Source organism: Phacochoerus africanus, chromosome 8, assembly GCF_016906955.1.
Source record: "Phacochoerus africanus isolate WHEZ1 chromosome 8, ROS_Pafr_v1, whole genome shotgun sequence".
NCBI lineage: Eukaryota > Metazoa > Chordata > Mammalia > Artiodactyla > Suidae > Phacochoerus > Phacochoerus africanus.
In genome coordinates, this window is record NC_062551.1 from 55994296 (window position 1) to 56020301 (window position 26006).

The following is a 26006-nucleotide window of genomic DNA, read 5'->3' on the forward strand; positions in this document are numbered from 1 at the left end:
CCCGATCAGTTCCTTCTTTCTGGAGATCAGGGGCAGCTGCAGAGGCAGGAGGCATCTGGACTCTCTCTGGACTCGGCTGCCCCAGTCCGACCTCATTCAGGAGCTCCCTTTCTTCCCCAAGAGAAGCCCTGGTGTCTTCTCACCCCAAGTGGCTTCTTCCATCCCACTCTCCACTCACTGCCTCTCCCACGTGTCCATTCTCATCCCCCTCGGAAAATGGATGGAGTGTGGTCTCGCTCTGCTCTCTTACATCTCTTGGACCACTCGTTCGGAGCAGGAGGGCGTGGGGGCCAGGACCTACCTGAAACAGAATCTTCTCTCTACTCCGTCTCTAAGCCCTGGTCTGATCACACAAGAAGCCTCAAGAAGGGATGGCTGAACTCAGACGCATCTGCAAGCGCCCCCTAGTGACCAGAGTCTGAAACGGAGAACTGGGGTGCTGGCTCCAGCCCCAGGAGTGAGTGTGATTTTTGCAGGTTTCTGGTGTCAATTTGAGTGCAGAAAGCCACCGGACTTGTTTGTGGGTCTGAGCCCATTCTCAGTTTTCCCAGGAGCCCTGCACTCCCACTTTCAGAATAAGTTCTAACTACCATACAATTCCTCCAGCCCCAGAAAGCCTCTCCTCTGGATGGCATCTATCATATCAAATCTACCTCACTGCTACTTTTTTTTGACTCTGCCTGGCTTTCTCTGTCCTTCATGAAAAGTCTCCATGCTGTGGTCCACTGGGGCCACCAGATCCTTTCCCCCATCTGACTGCTTACCCTTCATGGAGAATGAAGGAAGATTTGGAATTTATTTCTGTGACCCATCAGCTTAACCAGACTTCTGATACTTCAGTCCTTTCTTTGAGCTGAATCAGGATGTGGCAGAGCACCAAGCACAGAAAATGACCGTAAGACATGGTCTTGGTTATCCAGAGCTCCATGATAGCATGAGGAAGGGATTAAAAGCAACAGCACAGGAATTCCCATCGTGGCGCAGTGGTTAACGAATCCGACTAGGAACCATGAGGTTGCAGGTTCGGTCCCTGCCCTTGCTCAGTGGGTTAACGATCCGGCGTTGCCGTGAGCTGTGGTGTAGGTTGCTGACGCGGCTCGGATCCCGTGTGGCTCTGGTGTAGGCCGGTGGCTACAGCTCCGATTCAACCCCTAGCCTGGGAACCTCCATATGCCGCGGGAGCGGCCCAAGAAATAGCAACAACAACAAAAAAAAAAAAAGAAAGAAAAAAGACAAAAAAATAAGCAACAGCACAATATCAACCGACTGGAAACTGATGGGAGGAAGAGGAGGAACCAGACACAAAGGTTTTCTGCAGGGGGTGAGGGGGAAGGAATCCAGTGGCTTGTGAGAAATGCAGTTTCTGAGGTTAAATCCCCTCTTCTCAAGGATGAGGTTTTCAGGGGGAGAATGAGGAGGAGCTTGGCTGTTCTCTGACCAGCACCTCTGTCCTGTAGGACAGAATCTCACCGATCCCCTTCCCCAGCCCTCTTTCTGCGGCATCTGAGACAGGTCCGGGATCTGCCCCTAGGGGGCGCTCCACCCACCGTACCCGACCTGGGGAGCACCTCACAGAGGGGTTGACGCTGTCCATGGTTCTGGAGCATAGCGGGGCTCTGCGTTCAGGAAACCTTCAACTCTGCCAAAGATCCCACCCCTCAGGCACAAGGTCTCCAGCCATAGGCCAGGACGCCTAAGTTGGAGGGACATCAGAAAGGCTTTCTTGTACACATTTCATTGACCTGCTTTCTCTCGTACATATGAACAGTTATTTCTTAACGTGCTGTACAAATAATTGAAGATTCATTAGCAGTATAACTATAGAGCAATGCCGCCAGTCCCCTTCAGACAAATTTTTTTTTAAATTCAGAATTAGAATTATGTGGAAAAGTGAAATCCAAGCACTATTATTGGTTTATAATAATTTTAATAAGGTAAAAATATCTAGTCCCTTAAATGAAACTGGGGGGGGGGGAGAGAAATGTGCATTACTAAAGACAATGATGAAATGGTTTTGGTGAACTTAAAAACTTAATTAAGTAAATGTAACATAATCAGATAGAAACCAACAATAAGATTGGCTCAATTATCTATATATCGGTGTTCTGCTTGCAGGATTGCCTACATAAAATGCCATACCACATGCCATTCTGTATGTGTCTGTGTATGCATCTTAGAAAATAAAACATTTTTAAAATTAAAAAAGAAAGGCTTTCTCTTAAAGTTAATGTTGGCATAGTATCTAATTTTGTCTCCTTTGACCTCTTTATCCTTATAATTTAGATGCATATATTGTAAAGAGTATATACTTGGAATAATAACTCTGTTTTTAACTGAAGCATTTATCCAACTTTTTTTTTATGTCTTTCTAGGCCCCACCGTGCCATATGGAAGTTCCCAGGTTGGGGTCAAATTGGAGCTGCAGCTGCCAGCTATACCAAAGCCACAGCAACCCAGGATTAAAGCTGCATCTGCAACCTACACCACAGCTCAGCGCAACGCCGGGTCCTTAACCCACTGAACAAGGCCAGGGAGCCAACCCGAATCCTCATGGATACTAGTTGGGTTCTTAACCCGCTGAGCCACAATGGATGCTCCCATTTATCCAATTTTATTCAATGTAAATATCCCATATTATTTTATTTTCCATATGTGTTGAAAAATAAAAAAATTTTTAATTAAAAATTAAACAATAAAATTATCATTATGGAGTATAGATTATGAAGTGATATTTCAAGATAGTATTTGCTTTCTTCTGTTCTGGCATGGTTGCTGCTTGCTAAATTGGTCAATTAAGCATCTCTTCTTTGGTTTTGGGGTTTTTTGAGGTTTTTTGTTTGTTTTTGTTTGTTTTTATGGCCATAACTATGGCATGTAGAGGCTTCGGGGTCAGGTATCAAACCCAAACTACAGCAGTGACTGCCAGATCCTTTACCTGCTAAGCCACCGGGGAACTCCAAGATGTTCTTATTTGGAAGGAAATTTGTCTTTTTTCTCTGGTGGCTGTTCAGATTTTCTGTCTTTGATTTTCTTTGACTCAACTTTAGACTGATACAAACTCAAGGTACAAATGATCCCCTACGAAACTTCCCACTTTAGGCAGGGCCAGAGTTCTGACTTTGATTTCCACGACCACACATGGCCAAAGAGCCAAAGCTCCCATGGTCAGTAGGGGCCATAGGGGGCTTTAGAATTTTGGCTTAAATATTCTACCTAATTCTCTGGGTTCAGGCTTTTCCCCAAATTTTGGCCTACTGAATTCCCATTTTATTTTCAGGTATTCTATTCTTTTTTTTTTTTTTTTTCTGTGCCCATGGCACACAGAAGTTCCCAGGCAAGGGCTTGAACCCACACCATAGCAGCAACCTAAGGCACAGCAGTGACAATGCCAGATCCTTAACCATGAGGCCACCAGGGAACTCTCAGGTAGTCTATAGTTTTAAAATGAGGGGTTGAATTCTTTTCTATTCATTTTCCCCCCAAGGAATTATTTTTCAGCACAAGGTTTGATCAGATTGATCTAACCTGCAATTACCAAAACAAGAGTCACAACTCAATGCCTTACTGTACTGAAGATGGGGACCCAGTCGTGAAGGGTGGCAATCAGCATCCTCCGAGTACCACACTGGAAGTGTCTACATCTTTGCTCACAGCCATTTTCTAATGTTTAAGAAATAACATATCCAGGCTCGGGTACATGTTTTGTGTTGGGGTGCGGCAGGGGGCACTCACCTAGGCCTGTGCTACTTGTGATCAGCCCCACAGACATTGCCCCAACCAGAGTCAAGGACGTAGCCGGACTGGCCCCTGTGGTTCTTGTCATGATTGCAAGACACCCTTTAGCAAAAATCATCTGAGAACTTCAAAAAACAAGGCTCACGACTCACAAGTCCTAGAAGATACACAGCATACCCAAGGGGCAAGTGATAAAGTAAGGGCCTTGGGTTCTGCCTTTACTGGGGTACAAGGTGGGGTCCCTAGGGTCTTGTGGGTTCACTGTTTATTGGTGACTTTAAAACGTAAGAATGAGAATTAGGGCGTAAGAAGGGAAAAGCAGGCTCACTCAGGGGTCAGTTACCTAGTCACCCAGGGCTTTCTTTTCTTTTTGTCTTTGTAGGGCCACACTCATGGCATATGGAGGTTCCCAGGCTGGGGTCAGATCAGAGCTTTAGCAGCCGGCCTACCCCACAGCCACAGCAATGCCACATCTGAGCCACGTCTGTGACCTACAGCTCAGCTCATGGCAACGCCAGATCCTTAACCGGCTGAACAAGGCCAGGGATTGAACCCGTGTCCTCATTGATCCTAGTCGGATTCATTTCTGATCCTTAATCCACTGAGCAAAGCCAAGGGTGGAACCCGCCTCCTCATGGTTACTAGTCGGGTTCATTACCACTGAGCCACATGGGAACCCCCACCTAGGACTTCCTAAAAGGGAACATGTTGGGTGGGGCCGCCTGGCTCTTTAGTAATTGGTGGCGATGTGTTTATTCGAGATGGGTGTCTCCCAAATGGATGCCAGTGTCAGGCACTCAGAGTCCACAAGGCTTATTGGTAGGCAATCACACTTGAGTGCTGCTGGGGAAACTTTGGCTGTTTTTGATATAGTGCGTTTCCTTTTATTTATTTTTTTTTTTGTTTTTTTGCCTTTTCTTGGGCCGCTCCCACGGCATATGGAGGTTCCCAGGCTAGGGGTCTAATCGGAGCGTACCCACCGGCCTACACCAGAGCCACAGCAACATGGGATCCGAGCCATGTCTGCAACCTGCACCACAGCTCACGGCAACACCGGGTCCTTAACCCACTGAGCAAGGCCAGGGATTGAACCTGCAACCTCGTGGTTCCTAGTCCGATTCGTTAACCACGAGCCACAACGGGAACTCCATGTGCATTTCCTTATAAAAAAATTAATTAGTTCCCATTTTAGAGGAGAGAGTGTGTGAGTTCTCTCTTCAGCTCACCCTCTTAACCCAAAGCTGTCCCCAAACTCAGAGCTGAAGGACAGGAGGTGTCAGCAGATAAACACAAGGCAGCCTGGACTCTGGGAAAGAGATCTTCAGTTGCAAAGACACTGGCATGAAGCAGTGTGGACGGTTTAGGAAGAAGGCGCCAAGAGGAGAGGGTGGATGAGCGGCTAGCAGTGAGGTCACGAATGACATGAAATGCTGAGGACTGTGAGGTACTGGGAGCCAGGAGCGGGTTTGTTCAGGAGAGTAAGGGTCAGCTCTCTGATGGAAAGAACCCTTTAGGGCCCATAAACATGGTGGGGAGGTGACTAGAAGTCAGGAGGTGAGGAAATGAACTTGAAGAAGTGACAGATAAAAGTAGGACAAGGAGCCAAGTCCAGAGAGGTTAAGATGGTCTATCATGAAGTGAATGCCAGGCTGAGGGGCTGCGCTTTCCCTGAGGAGGCTTCCAAGAGTCCTGGGAAGGAGAATGACATCAACATTGAGGCATGTCCTCTGTGCCTGGTGTAAAAAATTAATACACAGAAGCCTCAATTAAAAGGAGTCGGGAGACCAGAAGGGGGAGCTCTCACCAGCTGTGATGACAGCAGAGCACAACCGGAAGAAGAAAGACCCCTCTTCTTTCCCCAGCAAGGACTCAGCCAATGAAAAGCCACAGACACATTTACTATGGCGCTCAGCTTCCTTATCCCCTCTATAAAAGCGGTCTCCTCCCTTCACCATGCATGAGCTTGCACATGGCCGGCCCTGGTTGCTGACCGTGAGATGCAATTCTAGGCTGATCCTGAATAAAAAACCCCATCTCTGCTGGGGAAATATCTGCCCGTCTCTCTGTCTCAGGTCAGCGCTAGTCGCCTTCAGCCTCAGGAGAACCTCCCAGGAGGATCTTTCTGTTCCAGGAAGATAAACCAGCAGGCGCTAAGCACACACCGTGGGAAGGGAGCTTTGTTGGGATTTGTATGTGTTCTCTCTTTAATGCTCACCCAACTCTGAGGTAGGACATATGATTTCTGATTTACAGAATGGAAGACTGAGGCACAGAGAGATGACCTGAACTGCTCGTTAGCAGTGCCTTAAAAAGGCCTGGAACCTGCTTCTGAGCCCCCATCTCTCAAATCCCATCACCTGTCTTCTCTCTGCTCTTGCTGGGGACACTCACATAGGAGGTAATGCTAAGATTGCCACAAAGGTTTCATCCACTAGTCCCTGCCTTCTCTTTTCTTCCCGCAAAGTCTGTGATGCCTCCGGCCAGGACCAAGCTCCAGCGAGTCCTCATTTGCTTTTTCTGATCTCTGAGTACTCGGTGCTGGTGGCCTTCTGGTCCCCAGGCTCCCGCGACTTCATCTCCTGAAAACTGAGGGAGGCGTAATGGAGCTCCTCTTGCTCCCCCGGGGGCTCAGCATCCTCTGCAGGGGACGGCGCTTGGTCTGCGGGGCTGTCTGGCCGGGGCTTTTGCCTGGAACCCTGAATAAAGGGGAGAAAAGGGAGTCAAAGAAGGAGTACGGCAGGCATGGTCCCCAAGAGGGAAGCTGGGCTTTGTTCATTCATTCTTCCTCTTAGCCTACACATATTTTTCATGAACTCAATTATTCACTCATTCATTTAAAATTTTATAATACTCAGAGTTGCCATCATGGCTCAGCGGAAATGAATCTGACGAGCATCCATGAGGACGCAGGTTCAATCCCTGGCCTCGCTCAGTGGGTTAAGGATCCAGCGTTGCCCTGAGCTGTGGTGTAGGTCACAGATGCGGCTTGGATCTGGCATGGCTGTGGCTGTGGTGTAGGCCAGTGGCTACAGCTCCGATTCAACCCCTGGCCTGGGAACCTCCATATGCCATGAGTGCGGCCCTAAAAAAAAATGTTTTATGATACTACAGCAGAAGTTATTACAACCTTGTAAATCAACTATACTTCAATAAAACTTTAAAAAATGAAAAGAGGAGTTCCCGTTGTAGCTCAGCAGGTTAAGACCCCAACATAGTGTCCGTGAGGATGTGGGTTCGATCCCTGGCCTCGCTCAGTGAGTTAAGTACCTGGTGTTGCTGAAAGCTGCAGTGCAGGTTGGAGACGCAGCTTGGATCTGGCGTTGCTGTGGCTGTGGTGTAGACCAGCAGCTGCAGCTCCAACTAGAGCCTTAGCCTGAGAAATTCCATATGCCACAGGTGTGGCTGTAAAAAGAAAAAAAGAAAATTTCATACTAAGATTAATCAGGCCACATCGAGGGCTTAGTTGTGTGTATATATGTATGTATGTGTGTATGTATTTATTTACCACGCCTACAGCATGTGGAAGTTTCCAGGCCAGTGACTGAACCCCTGACACAGCATCAACCCCAGGCGACTGCAGCAACAACACCGAATTTTTTGTTTGTTTGTTTTGCTTTTTAGGGCTTCATCCTCAGCATATGGAAGTTCCTAGGCTAGGGGTTGAATCAGAGCTTCAGCTGCTGCTGGCCTACACCACAACCACAGCAACTTGGAGTCCAAGGTGCATCTTTGACCTACACCACAACTCACAGCAATCCCAGATCCCTGACCCACTGAGCGAGGCCAGGAATTGAACCCCAGTCCTCATGGATACCAGTCAGATTCATTTCTGCTGCGCTATAACAGGAACTTCTGGATCCTTAATCTGCTGCACCACAAGAGAACTGCCTAGTAGAATTTAATCCTCACAAAAACCCAGTATGACTGATGCTCTTATTATTCCCATTCTACAGATAGGGAAACTGAATTGGGGGGCAGTGAAATAACTTGCCCAGAGTCACTCAGGTGGTAAATGGCAGAGCCAGGACTCAAACCCGGGTCCGCTGTATTATTGACAACGCCTCCTGTGTCACGTCCTGGTTGAGGGGCCAAATGGTCCCTGACCTCCAGCAGCTTACGGTTGGCCAGGAGGATCAAATTAGAGACAGGTAAAGCCATTTTTGAACTTCAGTATGTTATGAGATAGCTTATGGAACCTAGGTCCAGGATCCAGCAAGATGGTAATTCTGGATCCTGGACCTGGGTTCCATAAAGCAAAATGAAAGCAGAGCAGGACCTAAGGCCCCCAGCAAAGATGGTACCCAGACACAGGGAAGCCATTCCCTTTCCTCTGCCATGGCTGCCCACCTCCCTACACCATCGTGCTATAGAAGAGTGTGTTGAAAGCAACATGAGCCTTCAAATGGTAGCTCAGAAAGAAAACAAAAAATTTCAGGCTATGAAAAAATGGTTTCACCACACCAGAAAAAAAAAAAAAAAAAAAAGAATATCTAGACAGAGTTGCCCATACTAGGCATGAGCAAGATAAAATGCAATGACAAAGCAGCTAGGTGCACTCACCCTACTGCAGCCCAAGAACAGGAAATAAGGACACGTGTCCATTAATAGCCTCACCATATAGCAAAAAGGGGCTGAACTGATCACCAGCAGACAAGATGCAGCTCAGATTCACTAACAGAAGAAAGCGGTCAGTTCATTCTTTCACTCAGTAGCTCTTTGCCGAGTGCTGGCTACGAGGTGCCGTTCTTGCAAACGAAGACAAAAGAGGAAGTGACACAGCCCAAAATACCTGCATTCACGCAGTTCCATATTAGAAGGAGGAATAGTAACATTAGGTAACAGCGGTAAGCAAGCTTCCCATGAACGAGGCACATTTCTAAGCACTTGTTGCAACAACCCAATAAAACAGTTCCCAGCATGTCCGTGGTCTCATTTCCAGGAGAGAAAATAAAGAGACAGAGAGGTTAGTGAACTCGCTTGGAAGTGGTTGGATCCAGGACTTGAACAGAGGAAGCTGAACTCCAGAAACTATGTCATTTATCCCTTTACTGTTCCGCCCACAGTACAAAGTGAACAGAAAGGTTGAGAGTGAAAGAATGGGGAAAACTAAGCTCCTTCTGCCATGGTTCCTGTCGAGATAGGGAATTCGCACCGGCCACTAGCTCTATTCACCAATCTCCAACAATGCAAAGAACTGCAGGTGCAATGACACCTGTAGACACAATTGCAGACATCCATCCATCACCCTGAAGGGGGGCAGGGAGTAAAGCCTAATCTGAACAAATGGGGTTCAGGGCTGGGAAGCTGGCTTGTTGATGATGAGAGGATGGGTGCTCTCCAATGTGCCTGAATTCTGCTTCCTTTGCCTTGGAACAATCACTGCCTGCAAAACCCAGAGTGTGGGCAGGACAGTGATGAGCGGGCATCCGAGGAATGTGCTGCATAAGCACCGAGGTTCACTGCGGTGAAGAGAAAGAAAGCAGATGCGGAGCCTCACTGGCCTTTGGGGTTCTTGCCTTCCTGTTCTCCTTCCCCAACTCTGGTGGATCAAAATCCCAGCGCTCCTTCTCCCTGAAGGTCGGGAGGCAGAGGGGTGACCTGAGCTGCTTTCTTGGGGGACAGGAAGTGGGGGTGACTGGCAGGGCCTGGGAGCACTCCACCCCGGGGCTCATCCTTGGAACTGACACAGACCAGCATGTGCCCTTCGCTTTCACCCAATCCACTCTCCAGACAGAGCAGCTAACATCACCGGGGAATCTGCGTGCCCAGAACAGCCGCCTGCGGAGGATAAATGCTCTGGATGGAAGCTGGGAACTTTGTGCCTCTCCGAAGTGCATGTATTAGAACATTTCAATCAAGAGTTTAAACTAAGCACGCTAAAGGCGCCAAGGGGAGTGAGTGATGATAGGACCATCATGAATAAGAAATCACGCACACCAGCCACTAACTACGGGATATCCCTGTATGGTGACAGACTGAAACTGGACAGCACGGTGATCCTTCTGAAATGTATAGAAAATATCGAATCACTATGTTGCGTAACGGGAACTAACATAGTGTTATAGGTTGGTTTTACTTCAAAGATGAACAAATGGGATTAGCAGTGAGATCCTGCTAGGTCGCCCTGGGAACTATGTCTAGTCACTTATGACGGAGCATGATGATGGGAGAAAAAAGAATGTGTACACGTATGTGTGCCTGGGTCACCATGCTGTACAGTTGGAAAAAATAAATAAAAGGCAAAAAAAAAAAAGATGAACAAACATGCAAACTCATCGAAAACAAGATCAGATGTGTAGTCACCAGATGCGGGAGGCAGGGAGAGGGGGATTGGAGGAAGGTGGCCAAAATACACACTTCCAGTTATAAGATAAATGGGCACCAGGGCTGTCATGTGCCATGTGGTAATTATAATTAACACTGCTATATGTTATATATGAAGGTTATTAAGAGAGCAAATGCTGGGAGTTCCCATCGTGGCGCAGCGGAAACAAATCTGACTAGGAACCATGAGGTTGCAGGTTTGATCCCTGGCCTCGCTCAGTGGGTTAAGAATCCGGCGTTGCCGTGAGCTGTGGTGTAGGTTGCAGACACGGCTCAGATCTGCTGTTGCTGTGGCCGTGGTGTAGGCAGGCAGCTGTAGCTCCAACTGGACCCCTAGCCTGGGAACCTCCATGTGCCAAGGGTGTGGCCCTCAAAAACAAAACAAAACAAAAAAAGAAAGAGAGAGAGAGAGAGAATAAATCCTAAGAGTCCTCAACACGGGGGAAAAAATGTTTTCTATTTTAGTTTTCCATTTATATGAAATGATGGATGTTTGCGAAGCTTACTGCGACACTCATTTCAGGATGTTTGTAAGTCAAATCATTATTCTGAACCCCTTTAAACTTACATGGGGCTCTATGTCAAATATATGTCAGTGAAAGTGAAAGGAAAAAAAAAAGGAATTGTGTACATCAGAAATTACGGGGAGTTCCCGTGGTGGCGCAGTGGTTAACGAATCCGACTAGGAACGATGAGGTTGCGGGTTCGGTCCCTGCCCTTGCTCAGTGGGTTAAGGATCTGGCGTTGCCGTGAGCTGTGGTGTAGGTTGCAGACGCGGCTCGGATCCCAAGTTGCTGTGGCTCTGGCATAGGCCGGTGGCTACAGCTCCGATTAGACCCCTAGCCTGGGAACCTCCATATGCCGCGGGAGCGGCCCAAAGAAATAACAAAAAGCCAAAAAAAAAAAAAAAAGAAATTACGTACCTAAAACAAAAAGTTAGGTAATCATGTAAGTTACATAAGGAGGAAATGTGTAGGCAGTTCTGTAAAAAAGTGGAAATATTGGGTCTGAAAAAAGATAATAGGAAGTACCCAGTGGTGGGATGAAGACTAGAATAAATACGACTGAAGGCACATCACTGAGCTGGAAGGGCCTTTAAAGTCTCCTCTAGAAGCAGAGAAGGATGAAAAATCTATGAAAGAAGAGTTATGCTAGATGGAGGAGAGAAAGAGGAAATCTCAACACTCAGATGATAGGAGTCCACGAAAGAGATAAAAAGGAAATAAAAGGAGAAAGAGGGAACTGTATTCAATATCTTATAATAATCCATAATGGGACACACACACAACTGAATCACTTCGCTGTGCACCTGAAACTAACACAACGTTGTAAATCAACTATACTCCAATTAAAAAGTAGAATTAAATTTAAAAATTAAAATAAATTCAAAAAATAAATCAAAAGGGGAAGAAAGACTTGAACAAGAATAGTGGAGATAAAATTACCAGAGTTAAAGCTGTACCTCCTCAGCTAAAAGGGCCCCGCAAGTGCAAGAAAAAAAAAAGCCCATACCCATTTTTTTTTTTTATCTTTTTAGGGCCACACCCGCGGCATATGGAAGTTTCCAGACTAGGGGGTGAATTGGAGCTGCAGCTGCCAGACTGCACCACGGCCATAGCAACGTGGGATCTGAGCCACATCTGCTGACCTACACCACAGCTCATGGCAATGCCAGATCCTTAACCCACGGAGCAAGGCCAGGGATTGAACCTGTGTCCTCATGGATGCTAGTTGGGTTTATTAACCACTGATCCATGACGGGAACTCCCACACCCAAATCTTAATGGTGCTGAATCTTAAGACTATCAAAACCACGGGGAAACGTATAAACGTTGCCAGGGAGAATGAGAGGATTACCTACCAATGTGCAAGATTCAGCCTGACCTAAGATCTCCAACAGTGATACTGGATACAAGAAACACTACAGCTCAGACAACCCCATCAAAAAATGGGCAGATCTAAACAGACAATTCTCCAAAGACGACATACAGATGGCCAACAAACACATGAAAAGATGTCCAATATCACTCATTATTCGAGAAATGCAAATCAAAACCACGATGAGGTACCACCTTATACCGGCCAGAATGGCCAGCATCAAAAAGTCTACAAACAATAAGTGCTGGAGAGGGTGTGGAGAAAAAGGAACCCTAGGACACTGTTGGTGGGATTGTAAATGCGTGCAACTGCTGTGGAAAACAGTATGGAGAGTCCTCAGAAAACTAAAACTAGAACTACCATTGGATCCAGAATCCCACTCCTGGGCATCTATCCATAGAAAACCACTACTTGAAAAGACTCATGTACTCCAATGTTCACTGCAGCACTATTTGTAATAGCCAAGACATGGAAACAACCTAAATGTCCACCGACAGAGGAGTGGATCCAGAAGATGTGGTACATATACACAATGGAATATTACTCAGCCATATAAAAGGAAAGAAATAACAGCATTTGTAGAAACATGGATGGACCTAGAAATTATCATACTAAGTGAAGTCAGCCATACAATGAGACACCAACATCAAATACTTTCACTGACATGTGGAATCTAAAAAAAGGAAAAAATGAACTTCTTTGCAGAACAGATAGTAACTCACAGACTTTGAAAACCGTATGGTTCCTAAATGAGACAGGTTGGGGGGTGGGGGGGATGCATTGAGGGTTTGGGATGGAAATGCTGTAAAATTTGGTTTTGATGATTTTTGTACACCTACAAATGTAATAAAAGTCATTAAGTAGTTTTTTAAAAAGGAACAATGAAGCGTTTAAAGCATGGGCAGGAAATCACCTCGATGCCAGGCTTTTCATTTCTGCCCAATGAAATTCAAATGTAGGGCATAAAAATATTTTCAGTCTTCAAGTCCTCGGAAGTCTTAACATGGGAAAACCCAAACTGAAAACACATTGGGAGGAAGAATTCAAATAAAAATGACAAAATCAAGAAACCACACACAATCAGTATAGGATAGAAAGATGATCATATACCTCAGTAGAACGTGTGGCTGTGTATTTTCTTTAAACAGACCAAGAATTCCTGTTGTGGCGAAGCGGAAATGAACCCGACTAATATCCATGAGGATGCGGGTTCCTTTCCAGGCCTCGCTCAGTGGGTTAAGGATCCGGCGTTGCCGGGAGCTGTGGTGTAGGTCTCAGACACAGCTCAGATCTGGCGTTGCTGTGGCTGTGGTGTAGGCTGGCGGCTACAGCTCCGATTAGACCCCTCGCCTGGGAGCCTTCATATGCCGCAGGTGCAGCCCTAAAAAGATAAAAAGACCAAAACAAACAAACGGGAAAAAAAAGACTCACCGCTAAAGCATAAAAAAATGTTGGGGGGATATGGGGCGAGGAGAGGATGGAAAAATATCAGGCATCTAACTAACCAATGATAAACTGGTGTATCTTTTTTTTTTTTTTTTTTTTGTCTTATTGCCTTTTCTAGGGCCACTCCCGCGGCACATGGAGTTCCCAGGCTAGGGATCTAATCGGACCTGTAGCCACCGCCCTACACCATGGCCACAGCAATGTGGGATCCAAGCCACACCTACAACCTACACCACAGCTCATGGCAACTTTGGATCATCAACCGGCCAGGGATTGAACCCGCAACCTCATGGTTAACCACTGCGCCACAATGGGAACTCCATGATAAACTGGTGTATCTATTTTAAGAGCCAACCAAATAGATTTACAACAAAAAGTATCAATAGCGACAGAGACAATCGTTATGTGTGGTTAAATATAAAATGTCTGATTCACTAAGATATAATACTTCAAAAATAGACAGTTTTAATTTCAAAGTACATCACCTAGAAGAAACATATTTGATAGAAATCCAGGGGAAATGGACAAGTAAACTATCAGAAAGTAAGATTTCAAATACTGATCGGTCAGGAAGACCTATTGGTAAAGATTTTGATTTGAGCAATACAATTATTGATCTTACTTGGAATTTATAAAATGGAAAATATACATTTTTTCTTAAGCATAGAGGAACTATTTATAGAAAATCATCACATACAAGGCCCCAGATCAAGTCTCAACATGCTTTTTTTTTAGGGCTGAATGTGCCGCATATGGAGGTTCCCAGGCTAGGAGTGGAATTGGAGCCATAGCTACCAGCCAGCACCACAGCCACAGCAATGTGGGATCTGAGCCTCATCTGTGACCTACACCACAGCTCACGGCAATGTTGGATCCTTAACCCACTGAGCAAGGCCAGGGGTTGAACCCAAGTCCTCAGGAATCCTAGTCAGGTTCGTTACTGCCGAGCCACGACAGGAACTCCTCAGCATGTTTTTAAAAATAAGTATCATAAAAACCCTATACGCCGATCAAAATACAATCTAGTGGGAATTCTCGTCATGGTGCAGGGAAATGAATCTGACTAGGAACCATGAGGTTGCAGGTTCGATCCCTGACCTCGCTCAGTGGGTTAAGGATCTGGGGTTGCCATGAGCTGTGGCTCCGATTGGACCCCTAGCCTGGGAATCTCTATATGCTACAGGTGTGGCCCTCAAAAGACAAAAGACAAGAAAAAAAAAGAAAAAGAAAAGAACTTCCTTACCCTGATGAAGGTTACCTATTTATTTTATTAAAAAAAAATACAACAACAGCCCACTTAAATGGCAGACAAGGAGTTCCCGCTGTGGCTCCATGGGTTAAGAATCCAACTGCAATGGCTCAAGTCCCAGCTGCGGCTCTGATTCGAGCCCTTGCCTGGGAACTTCCATATGCTGCAGGTGTGGCCAAAAGCATTAAAAAATAAAATAAAATAAAGTAAAATGGCAGACTATTGGATGCTTTTCCTTCAAAACCAGGAGGAGTAAATGACACCCGCCATCACCACTTCTGTTTGAGTTTGGTGTCTTAGCCACGATATTAAAGAAAAGAAAGGAAGTGGTTAGAATCAAAGGGCAGAAATAAGCTGTTATTATTTTGCAGATGAAAGAATCATCAAATTTGATATCCCCAAGACTTTAAGTGACATCTAAGGCCAACCTACGATATTTCTCTAGATTGAACAAAACACTTCCATGTCTATATACAAACTATTAGACCTAACAGGAGAGCTTAGCAAATTGGAAGAGTATAAGATTAATTAACTATGTAATCGTATTTCACTCATTGCTGCATCTGCTAAGGGAATAAAGACAATTCTCAGGACCCGCACAGATGACACTCCAGGTGAGGTGACTACAGTGACAGGGAAGAGATGCACATGCAAGGTAAAGACCCTAATGCACCCCTATGTTCACTTCAGCACTATTCACAACAACCAAGACATGTAAACAACCTAAATGTCCAACCACAGATGGATGGTTCACATAGACAGTGGAATACTACTCGGCCATAAAAAAGAACAAAATGCCATTTGCAGCAACTGGAGATTCTCATATATATGAAGTAAGTCAGAAGGAGAAAGACAAATACCATATGAATACCATATGATGTCACTTATATCTGGAATCTAATATATGGCACAAATGAACCTAACTACCGATAAGAAACAAACTCATGGACATGGAGAACAGACTTCTGGTTGACAAGAGGGAGAGGGAGGGAGTGGGATGGATTGGGAGTTTGGGGTTAATAGATGCAAACTATTGCCTCTGGAATGGATAAGCAATGAGCTCCCGCTGTATAGCACTGGGAACTCTATCTAGTCACTTATGATGGAGCGTGACGGAGGATCATGCGGAAAAAAAAGAATGTATATGTGTGTATGGCTGGGTCACTTTGCTGTGCAGCAGAAATTGACAGAACGTTGTATATCTACTATAATAAAAAAATTTTTTTAAAGAAATAAAACAGTGAGTTCTCATCATGGCACAGCGGAAATGAATCCAACTAGGAACCATGAGGTTGCGGGTTTGATCCCTGGCCTCACCCAGTGGGTTAAGGATCCGGCATTGCCATGAACTGTGGTGTAGGCCCGCAGCTGCAGCTCTGATTGAACCCCTGGCCTGGGAACCCTTCATATGCTGCAGGTGCAGCCCTAAAAAGACAAAAGACAAAAAATAAAATAAAACCAAACCAAACCCTAAAGGAACCCTGCAGAACCCAGCTTCAACCCCCATCAACTCAGGCAGTAAAAGAAGAAGCTGTGGGTGGACAAATGGTGGGGAAATGGAAGGAAACTGGCTACCATTCAAACAATCTGTAGTCACATCCTGCCCACAACCCAAAGGTACACTCAGACTTCTGGGGCTGAGCGTAGTGGCTTCCTCACCACTAATTCAGGGGAGAGACTCATTTATTGACATTTGAAACCTCTCCGAAGAAAACTCTACCTGCAGGGGTTGCAGGAGGCTGAAGGGCCTGAAGCCCAGAAAGACCAGTTGATTCTTGAAGGAAATGACAATACATTTGCATCAAATTCCCCCGCTCTGACTCAGTGAGCCATGACAGCGGAAAAACAAGAATATCGCAGTTGTTTTCAGATGGTATCTTTGTTTCTGAAAAAGGATGGTCTTGCAGGCTAAGGAATAAGACCTAAGAAATTTTTTCTCTCTTTTTTTTTTGGCCGTACCTGCGTCATACGGAAGTTTCCAGGCTAGGGGTCCAAGTGGAGCTGCAACCACAGCAAAGCTGGACCTGAGCCACATCTGTGACCTATGCCGCAGTTTGCTGCAACACTGGATCCTTAACCCACTGAGAAAGGCCAGGGATCGAACCTGCATCCTCACAGTTACTAATTGGGTTCGTGACCTGCTGAGCCACAACAGGAATATCTGAGATCTAGGAATTTTCCAACCACCAAAGCAACAAGCTTCTAAATGACACCCAAGACCAATTTGTGATTTTTTTTAATTACAAAAACCCCTCTAATGTTAAAAAACTTTTTTCATTCTGCATACCAGCAATGAGCAATCAGAAAAAGCACTTTTAAAAAGACAGCATTTACAATACTAACAATAACTGGTACTCAGAAAGAAAAACAGTGAAAGATAACCAAGACCCGTGCGAAGGAATTCTCCATCTTTCTTGAAAAGATCTTTTTTTTTTTTTTTTTTTTGCTTTTTAGGGCTGCACCTGCTGCATATGGAAGTTCCCAGGCTAGAGATTGAATGGGAGCTGCAGGTGCAGGCCTACACCACAGATCATGGAAAAACCGCATATTTAACCCACTGAGAGAGTCCAGGGCTCAAACCCACATCATCATGGATACTAGTCGGGCTCTTTATTGCTGAGCCACAACAGGAACTTCCCTGAAAACACTTTTCTTTTTTGGGGGGGAGGGGCTGGGGTCCAGTTGGAGCTACAGCTGCTGGCCTACACCACAGTCACAGCCACACAGGATCTGAGCCTCGTCTTCGACCTACACTCCAGCTCACGGCAACGCTGGATCCTTAACCCACTGAGCGAGGCCAGGGATCGAACCTGCAACCTCATGTTTCCTAGTCGGATTCATTTCCACTGCGCCACGACAGGAACTCTGAAAACATTTTTTAAAAGACTTGAATAGAAATACCTATTTTCATGGATAAGAAGACTTGAATTCACAAACAAGTACATTCTCACTGGGCTGATCTGTGGATTCTATGTAATTCCAACCAAAAGCCCAACAGGAGTATTTTTTGGAACTTGACAAACCGATTCTAACATTTAATAGCATAACAGGAGTTCCCTGGTGGCCTCGCAGTTAAGGATTCAACTTTGTCACTGCTGTAGCACAGGTTCGATCCCTGGCCTGAGAACTTCTGAATGCTGCGGGCGCAGCCAAACCCCCCTCCAAAACCAAACAAATTAACAAAAAAACACAGGGTGTGATCATGAGATATTTACAATTAAAAAAAAAAACTCAACAAGAGCATGGCTGTTGAAAATCTTTCCATTAAAAAATAAAAATTAGGAAAAAAAACTTATGGTCACCAAAGGTCACCTTTAAAAAAGTGAGGGTGAGCTACTCCCTGGGTGAAACCATTTATGATGCATATAACCAGAAAAAAAGTTATAAAAATATATAGGAGTTCCTGTTGTTGCTCAGCGGGTTAAGAACCCCACATACTGTCTGTGAGGATTCGGATCCAATCCCTGGCCTCGCTCAGTGGGTTAAGGATCTGGTGTTGCCAGTGATGTAGATCACAGATGAGGTTCATATCTGGTGCGGCTGTGGCTGTGGCACTGGCCAGCAGCTGCAGCTGCAATTCCACCCCGAGCCTGGGAACTTCCATATGCTGCGGGTGTGGCCCTAAAAAGCAAAAAACAAACAAACAAACAAACAAACTATAAAGCTCTTCAAGAAATATACTAGGAAAAAATCAAACATCCAAAAGAAAAACGGGTTGCAGATGTGACTAGGCATTTTACAAAGATGTGCATACAGCATAGAAGATGTAGAGAGATTTTCAACTTCACTGGCAACCAAATAGATGCAAATCAATACCCTAGTGATATGGTGAGATGACCAAAAGAAAACTGCGAAAACCAAGTGTTGGAGAAATAATAGATCAATAGAATCTGATAGGCATAAATGGGCATGTGAAAAAATGCAATTGCTTTGGAAGTTCCCGCTGTGGCCCAGCAGAAATGAATCTGACTAGGAACCATGAGGTCGCAGGTTCGATCCCTGGCCTTGCTCAGTGGGTTAGGGATCCGGTGTTGCCATGAGCTGTGGTGTAGGTCGCAGATGTGGCTCGGATCCTACATTGCTGTGGCTGTGGTGTAGGCTGGCAGCTGTATCTCTAATTGGACCCCTAGCCTGGGAACCTCCATGTGCCACAGGTGTGGCCCTAAAAAAACAAAAAACAAACAAAAGGAATGCAATTGCTTTGGAAAACCACTTGTCGTCATCTTGTAAATATGAACGTTACCTACCCTAGGACCTAGTAATTAAACTCTTAAGCAATGCTAGAGAGAATTCTCGCATGTGAATACAATGAGACACGAATGAGAATGTTCACGGAGTTCCCGCTGTGTTGCCATGGATCAGCCCTGGTGGTGTCTCTGAAGCGCCAGGACACAGGTTTGATCCCCTGCCCTGCACAGCGGGTTAAAGAGTCTGGCACTGCCCTTAGGCAGCTTAGGTCTCAACTGCGGCTAGGCTCTGATTCCTGGCCCGGGAACTCTGGCCAAAAAAGAAAAAAAAAAAAAAGAATGTTCATAAGAGCAACATCCAGAAACAACTCAAAGGTCCATCAGTATGCCCTTAGATAACAGACATAGTCATAAAATGAATTATTATACAGTGGGGAACTGCAACCTTGGGCAAAAACAGGAACGACTCTTTGTGATGCAATATTGCATCTCCAAGGCAAGCCCAAAAAAAGTACATGGACTGTGACACCCTTTGTAGGCTCAGAAGTAATTTAACAAAATACCATCTGTTTCGGGTACACATATATGTGAAAAAAACAGTCACAGAAGATTCAAGAGGGCAGCGCTTACTGGGGATGCATCAAGGAGCAACGTGGAGAGATGAAAGTTAGCATCCGCGTTTGAGGTCTTAGGGTGGATGGTAGGTTTACACTTGCTTATCATATTATGAATAAAAATGAGTAAGTAAAAGCAAACATTGCTTGTTCCCCTGACAACAGCTTGGTCATGAACAAAGCATTTTGAGTAATTCTGTTTAAGGTGACATGAGCCCAATTTTTTTTTTTTTGTCTTTTTGTCTTTTTGCCTTTTCTAGGGCCACTCCCGCAGCATATGGAGGTTCCCAGGCTAGGGGTCTATTCAGAGCTGTAGCTGCCGGCCTACACCACAGCCACAGCCACTCAGGATCCGAGCCACTGGTCGGCGACCTACACTACAGCTCATGCCAAGGCCAGATCCTTAACCCGCTGAGCGAGGCCAGGGATCGAACCCGCAACCTCATGGTTCCTAGTTGGATTCGTTAACCACTGCGCCACAACGGGAACTCCCATGAGCCCAATTTTATAAAAGGGGAGAGAGGACATGCTGGACAAGGACAAAGGGAAAGAAAATTCCAGCCCCTGCCCTCCAGGGTGGAGACAGGAAACCACTGAAAAAAATGAAGACAATCTATAGAATGGGAGAGAAAAGGTGCAAACAAGGTGACTGACAAGGGCTTAATCTCCAAGATAAACAAACAACGCATACAACTCAACAGCGGAAAAACAAACACCTAATTGAAAAATGGGCAGAAGACCTAAATAGACATTTCTCCAAAGAAGACATACAGAGGGCCAACAGGCCCAGGAAAAAATGCTCAACATCACTAACTATTAGAGAAATGCAAATCAAAACTACAATGAGGTACCACCTCACACTAGTCAGAATGGCCATCATTAATGAGTCCACAAATAACAAATGCTGGAGAGGGTGTGGAGCAAAGGGACCACCCTTCCTGCACTGTTGGTGGGAATGTAAATTGGTACAACCACTACAGAGAACAGGATGGAGGTCCCTCAGAAAACTAAATATAGAACTACCATATGATCCAGCAATCCCACTCCTGGGCATCTATCTGGACAAAACTACAATTCAGAAAGATACATGCACCCCCATGTTCATTGCAGCACTGTTCCCAATAGCCGAGACATGGAATGTCCAACCACAGATGAATACAGAATACTCCTCAGCCACAAAAAGAATGAAACAATGCCCTTTGCAACATGGATGCAACAACTGATTCTCATACTAAGTGAAGTAAGTCATAAAAAGACAAACACCATAGGATATCACTTCTATGTGGAATCTAACATATGGCAAATAAAATAAAATAAAGTAAAATAAAATATGGCACAAACGCACCTATCTACAAAACAGAAACAGACTCACAGACTTGTGGTTGCCAAGAGGGAGGAGGAGGGACTGGGAATTTGGGGTTCGTGGAAGCAAAAGTCTTATATTTAGAATGGATAAGCAATGAGGTCCTGTTGTACAGCACAGGGAACTCTATCCGGTTCCACAGACCAGGATGGAAGATAATATAAGAAAGGGAACGAATGAATATGTATGATTGGGTGGCTTTGCTGTGCAGAAGAAAATGCCACATCGTAGCTCAACCATAATTTCAAAAACACAGGTGGAGGCAGGTAAATGCAGTGATGATGTGTGACGTGCCCCTCAGAACAGGGATGGACATGTTGCTCTGGGGACACCGAGGAGGGAGGGATGGACATGGACGGGGGGGGGGTGGGGGGGGAGCGGTCAAAGGCTTCCCAGAGTAGACGTGGCTGCTGGAGCTGGAAAGAGGAAGTGAGGGGATCTGGCAGAAATGGAGAAGGGCCGGGGCTTTTCAGGTAGAAGGAACTGTACTTTCAAAGGCTCCAAGTCATAAGAAAGTAGATCCATGTGGAAACAGCCCGAAGGCCAGTGTAGCCAGACCCTAGAGCAGGACTCGTGGCTGGAGCTGCCATCAGGAAGGACCTCTTATCCTCGGACCAAGGAGTGTGGCTTGACTATCTACGCAAGGGGAGCAAACAATAGCACTGAGACGCCAGAACGGCTGGGAAGTACTGGTGTCGGGGAGATGGTTCTGGCAGCCAGTGTCTTGCAAAGAAGTGAGGTGGGCTCAGTGGTCAGCAGAGGACCACCGGGGCTGGGAGATGAAGGGGAAGAACAGAAAGGAAGTCAACTCTCTGGCCTGCCCAGGGGGCCAGGGAGGAGCAGGAAATGCGGAGGAGCTGAGTCTGGACCTGCTGAGCGGACCTGCCCAGGACCCCACCGCGTGAGAAGATGCCCACATCACTCACCCAGGCCACGGTACCCATGACGGGGTCTTCATCATCCATGCCCTTGGGTGTTCGTGCTGCCTGCCTTCTGCGGCGTTTGACTCTAAGAGAAGAAAGCAGTGTGCTGCAGCCAGGATGGCTCAGGCTGCCCCCCACCTCCGACCACCCCCCCACCCTGACCCCCCCCCCCCCCGCTCCCAGGTAAGACAACTGAGGCATCCAGACCCTGGAACTGGACCTGGAGGACTTCCTGACGTGTCAACCAGTGCCCCATCCTCCTGGATGACCAGGGGGTTGGCCAAGACTGAATTTCCACCATGAAAGACCCCTTATGCACAAAAACTTGTACGCACATGATCACAGCAAGGGTATTCATGACAGCCCCAAAGTGGAAACCATTCAAATGTCCATCCATCAGTGCTTAAAATGTGCTCCAGTCACACGATGGAACGTTATTGGGAAATCAAAAGAAATGAGGTCCTGACACAGGTGCATGTGCATGAACCTTGCAAACATCACACTAACTCAAAGAAGGCAGTCACAAAGGAGCACATATTTTATGATTCCACTTATATGAAATACTCAGAATAGGCAACTCTGGAGAGACAGAAAAGAGATGAGTGGTTGCCTAGAGCTGCGGGGAGGATTAGCAGGGTGAACAAGGGGTGTGGGTTCCTTTCTGGTTCCTCTTTCACTTTGGACCAAGGACAATGTGTTGTTATTGATGGTGCTGATGGCCACACAACTCTGAAAATACCAAAAGCCAGGGAATGGTACCTCTTATGTGTATGGGAATAATATCTCAATAAAGCTGTGACCCAGTCTCTCCCCACCCCCACAAAAGACCCCACCCCCCCACCCCAGATCTAATCTACTCAGCTCAGCATTTCTGAGATGAAGGGACCTCTTTCCAGATTCCCCACCACACACGTGGAGGTCCCTCCCCAAGAACAAAAGCTTACAGGCAAAAGAAGATAAGGCATAAGCAGAGGGACAGCACGGCCATGGCACCAGCACCTCCAAGCGCTCCAGGAACCGCTCCTGTCAGGGACCCGGATGTTCCTACGGAGAAGAAGGGCAGGACATGACTTCATTCCCGGAGTCAATCTCCGGCCTTTCCGCCTCCTTGTAGAACTTTCTAGAAAGCCTCTTCAGGCCCGAGATGGAGCACCCTATCCTAACAATCAACCACCTTTTGTCCAGACCCCAACCCCTCTCCCCTCAAAAATCATCGTCTAGGATCATAACTCCTTTCCCCCAAGCCTCTGTCCCCAAAGAGTGCCCTGACCTGGCAGCAGCAGGACAGTGGCGCCCTGGGCCCCGTGGACGTTCTGGGCCTCGCAGCTGAGTCTGAGGCTGGAGCTGAGCCCCTCGCGGAGGCTCAGGGAGCTGTTGGCCCAGGGCCCGGTGGAGCTGTAGGTGACCTTGACCGAGGCATTGCTGAAGTTCGCGTTCAGCAGCCCCTCCCCCAGCCGCCAGCGCAGGGAGGGGGCGGGCTGGGCTCGGGAGGAGCAGCTGCAGTGGAGACCCCTGTCCTCCCAGGAGCAGGAGGGACCCAGCAGCTGCGGGGGGGCTGCAGGGAGGGAGGAGGTCATCAGGCTTGTCCCCTCCCCTGGACCCCAGTGTCCTGCCCCCAGGGGTCCCCACACTCACAGACCACCAAGAGGCTCAGAGAGAGACTTTGGGAGCCCAGTCGGTTCTGAGCCTGACAAGTGACTTCTCCTGGCGCCGGCCCCACGCCTGGCAGCTCCAGGATCACGGTGCTGGAGATGGGGGTGGCCTTCGGAGCTGGGGACCCCCGGAACCATCTCAGCTGTGCAGGGGGGTTGCCGTCGGCCACACAGAGCAGCTGCAGAGCCTGGTCCTCCAGGATGAGGAGGGACGAGGTGTTTTGCAGAATCTTGAGGACTTTGGGGGAAAGTGCAGCGGCAAAGCTGGGGGAGGCTGACTTTTCCATCTCCCCCCTTTCCAGGATCTAGTTGGCTTCTCCCCCGCCCACCCCCACCCCCCGCAACTGGCCGTGGTTCAGAGTAGGTTCTACTGCTGGATCTTCACACCCTAAGGAGGTGGCCCCAAAGTGTCTGGACCTCCTATCTTTCGCCGAGTCTCAGGGTCTCAGTGGGACATGCCTGGGCGGTTTGGTGGAAGGAGAACAGAGAGACTCCGCATCTTTGAGAAACTGATTCAGTTAAGGCGGCAGGAAATGGGATATAAGGAGGCTTTTGTTCAGGAAAAACACAGGGCAGAAGCGAGGCGAAGTGACACGGGCTTTGAACAGAGCGCGCACGCACAGTACGCGCATGCGTATGTGTATGCGTGTGTCTGTGCTATGTATGCGTGGGTGTACGTGTGTGCGTGCGTGTACGTGTGTGCGTGCGTGTACGTGTGTGCGAGCGTGTACATGCATCTGCGAATGTGTGCATTTGTGTGTGTGTGTGTTGCGTGTGTATGTGTATTTGTGTCTGGATTAATGTTTCCGCTTGTGTGTGTATGTGTATCTCTCTGTGTGCGTGTGCATGTCTGTGTGTATACATGTGTGTATGTGTCTGTATATGTGTGTGCACGTGTGGACTGGTGCATGGGAGGTGAGGGAGGAGGGTGTCGATTTTAGCCTTGCTCTTGACATATCTGATCCCACTTAAGCCCTGATGTCGGCACCTCTCTGCTGGGAGGCAGCTCCGGGAGCACGATGCAGCCCGGGGGAGGAGGGGTTCCTTCCTACCTGTGACATTTCTGAAGGAGACATTGATGGTGAGATTCCACGGAGCGTCTGGAATAGAAAGATCCCGCCTTGGTTCAGAGGCGAGGAGGGGGTGGAAATTGACCCAGCTCCCAAGGAGGGAAACAAGGAGGGGAGGAATTGCTGTCCTTTATGGCCACTCCCCACCAAGATTCCCACAGATCAGATGCATAAAAGAGCCCGCCCTGGCCCTCTACTCACACACACACATGCACACATGCACACACACAGCCCAGCGGCACACAGCCAGCCCCCCACACTCACAGGAGACATTGAGCTGGATGGTTCTCTCCGTGGTCACCTGAGCTCCTTGGAGTTTCACCTGACAGGTGAGGTTGGTGCCATGGTCCTGGGGTCTCGGGGTGAGGGTGAGCACCGAGGAGCCAAGGGCCTCTGGGTCCACAGCATCAAGGGCGGCCCCCGCCCAGGAGAAATGGACAAGCCTTCCCCCATCACAGACTGGCGGCAGAGAGCAGGTCAGGTTTGTGGGGCGGCCAGACTCCAGAGGCTCCAGAAAGTGGATGTCGGGTTTCTCTGTCAGGGCTGAGGAGGAGAGAGGGGTGGGCACCCAGAGCGGGACCCTGAGAGGGACCAGTGCCTCAGGGCCAGAGCTCACCCCGGGTCCCGGATCTCCCCTGCACCCCCAAACCCCGAGACCTGGAGCAGGGAGAGGTCCTATGTCCCAGTGCTGTTCTAATTCGGGGGTCCGCACCCTGGGTCCCCCGCCATACCTGTCACCTGCACCTTCAGCTTCTTATCTGTGTAAGTGTGTTTTACTCTGTTTCCTTCCTCCAGCCGGAGGACGTAGACCCCCGTGTCACTCATCCTGGCGTCTCTGATGCTCAGGGAGCAGTCCTTGTTCTGGGGATCCCCAGAGAGTTGGAATCGGTCCCGAGTCTGTGGGTTCACTGGTCTGTGTGGGTTGTTTGTGGCCACAGGCTCACCGACGAGGGTGTTATCCCCTTCCCGGAACCAGTAGATGAAGAGTTGCCCAGGGGAAGACCAGTAACTCCAGGAGAAGGAGAAGGAGCAGGTCACATGGACACCCAGGCACTCCTGCACCGCCACGGATTCCTGCACTTGGAGCCAGAAACCTTGATCCTGCTGCAGGGACCCTGGGGGACACAGAGGCTCCGCTCCAGCTCCAGCACCCCCACCCCTTGCTTAACCCCACCCCCCCTCGTGCTGCCCCCCTTGCCCCCACCCCATCCCACCCCCCTCCCCAGCCCACTCACCCCCCCACAGCAGGAGCAGCAGCAGCAGCAGCAGGGGCACCATGTCCGCCTCGGCCAGGGCAGGGCCCAGTCCAGGCCCCTCTGTCAGGGACAGGAACGCCCTGAATGTGGGGAGGGACCCGGGAGGCCCCAACAGGAAGCCAGAGGGTGACAGAGTGACAGGCAGCTGTGGCCTGGCACAGAAGGGGAACTTGGACACCACAGGTCGTGGGGGTGCGATGTGGGCGGAGAAATCATGCTGTCCCACCCTGTCCCCTGCCCCCCTCCGTGGCAGGGGACTCTGCGGAGGTCCCCGGAGTTTGGGAGGTTTCTCCGGGGGTGGCTGTGGAA

General features: G+C 47.8%; 1 protein-coding gene and 1 non-coding gene across 2 annotated transcripts; one reads left to right on the plus strand and one right to left on the minus strand.

Moving 5' to 3' along the window:
- Positions 1-1725: 1725 nt before the first annotated feature.
- Positions 1726-1854, plus strand: LOC125134807 (small nucleolar RNA SNORA19). The gene has a single exon (XR_007136804.1). It is a non-coding gene; the product is annotated as a small nucleolar RNA SNORA19 (small nucleolar RNA).
- A 3758-nt stretch (positions 1855-5612) lies between these two features.
- On the minus strand, positions 5613-26006 carry SIGLEC5 (sialic acid binding Ig like lectin 5). Its single transcript, XM_047790328.1, has 9 exons — positions 25677-26006; positions 25173-25556; positions 24706-24984; positions 24424-24471; positions 23355-23609; positions 22990-23274; positions 22664-22763; positions 21723-21804; positions 5613-6431 (listed from the first exon to the last, which is right to left on the minus strand). The coding sequence occupies exons 1-9, from the start codon at positions 25717-25719 to the stop codon at positions 6240-6242; spliced, it is 1668 nt and encodes a 555-aa protein (XP_047646284.1). The 5' UTR covers positions 25720-26006; the 3' UTR covers positions 5613-6239.

What these genes read in the sequence shown, in the direction of transcription:
- SIGLEC5 (XM_047790328.1), bottom strand. Translation starts at nt 25,719, where the DNA reads ATGGTGCCCCTGCTGCTGCTGCTGCTGCTCCTGCTGTGGGGGG. An exon ending in CTCCTTCAGAAATGTCACAG is followed by an intron (nt 23,610 to 24,423) that starts GTAGGAAGGAAC and finishes TTTCCCCCAAAG; the next exon opens with TCCTCAAGATTCTGCAAAAC. An exon ending in TGCCTTATCTTCTTTTGCCT is followed by an intron (nt 21,805 to 22,663) that starts GTAAGCTTTTGT and finishes TTCTTCTCTTAG; the next exon opens with AGTCAAACGCCGCAGAAGGC.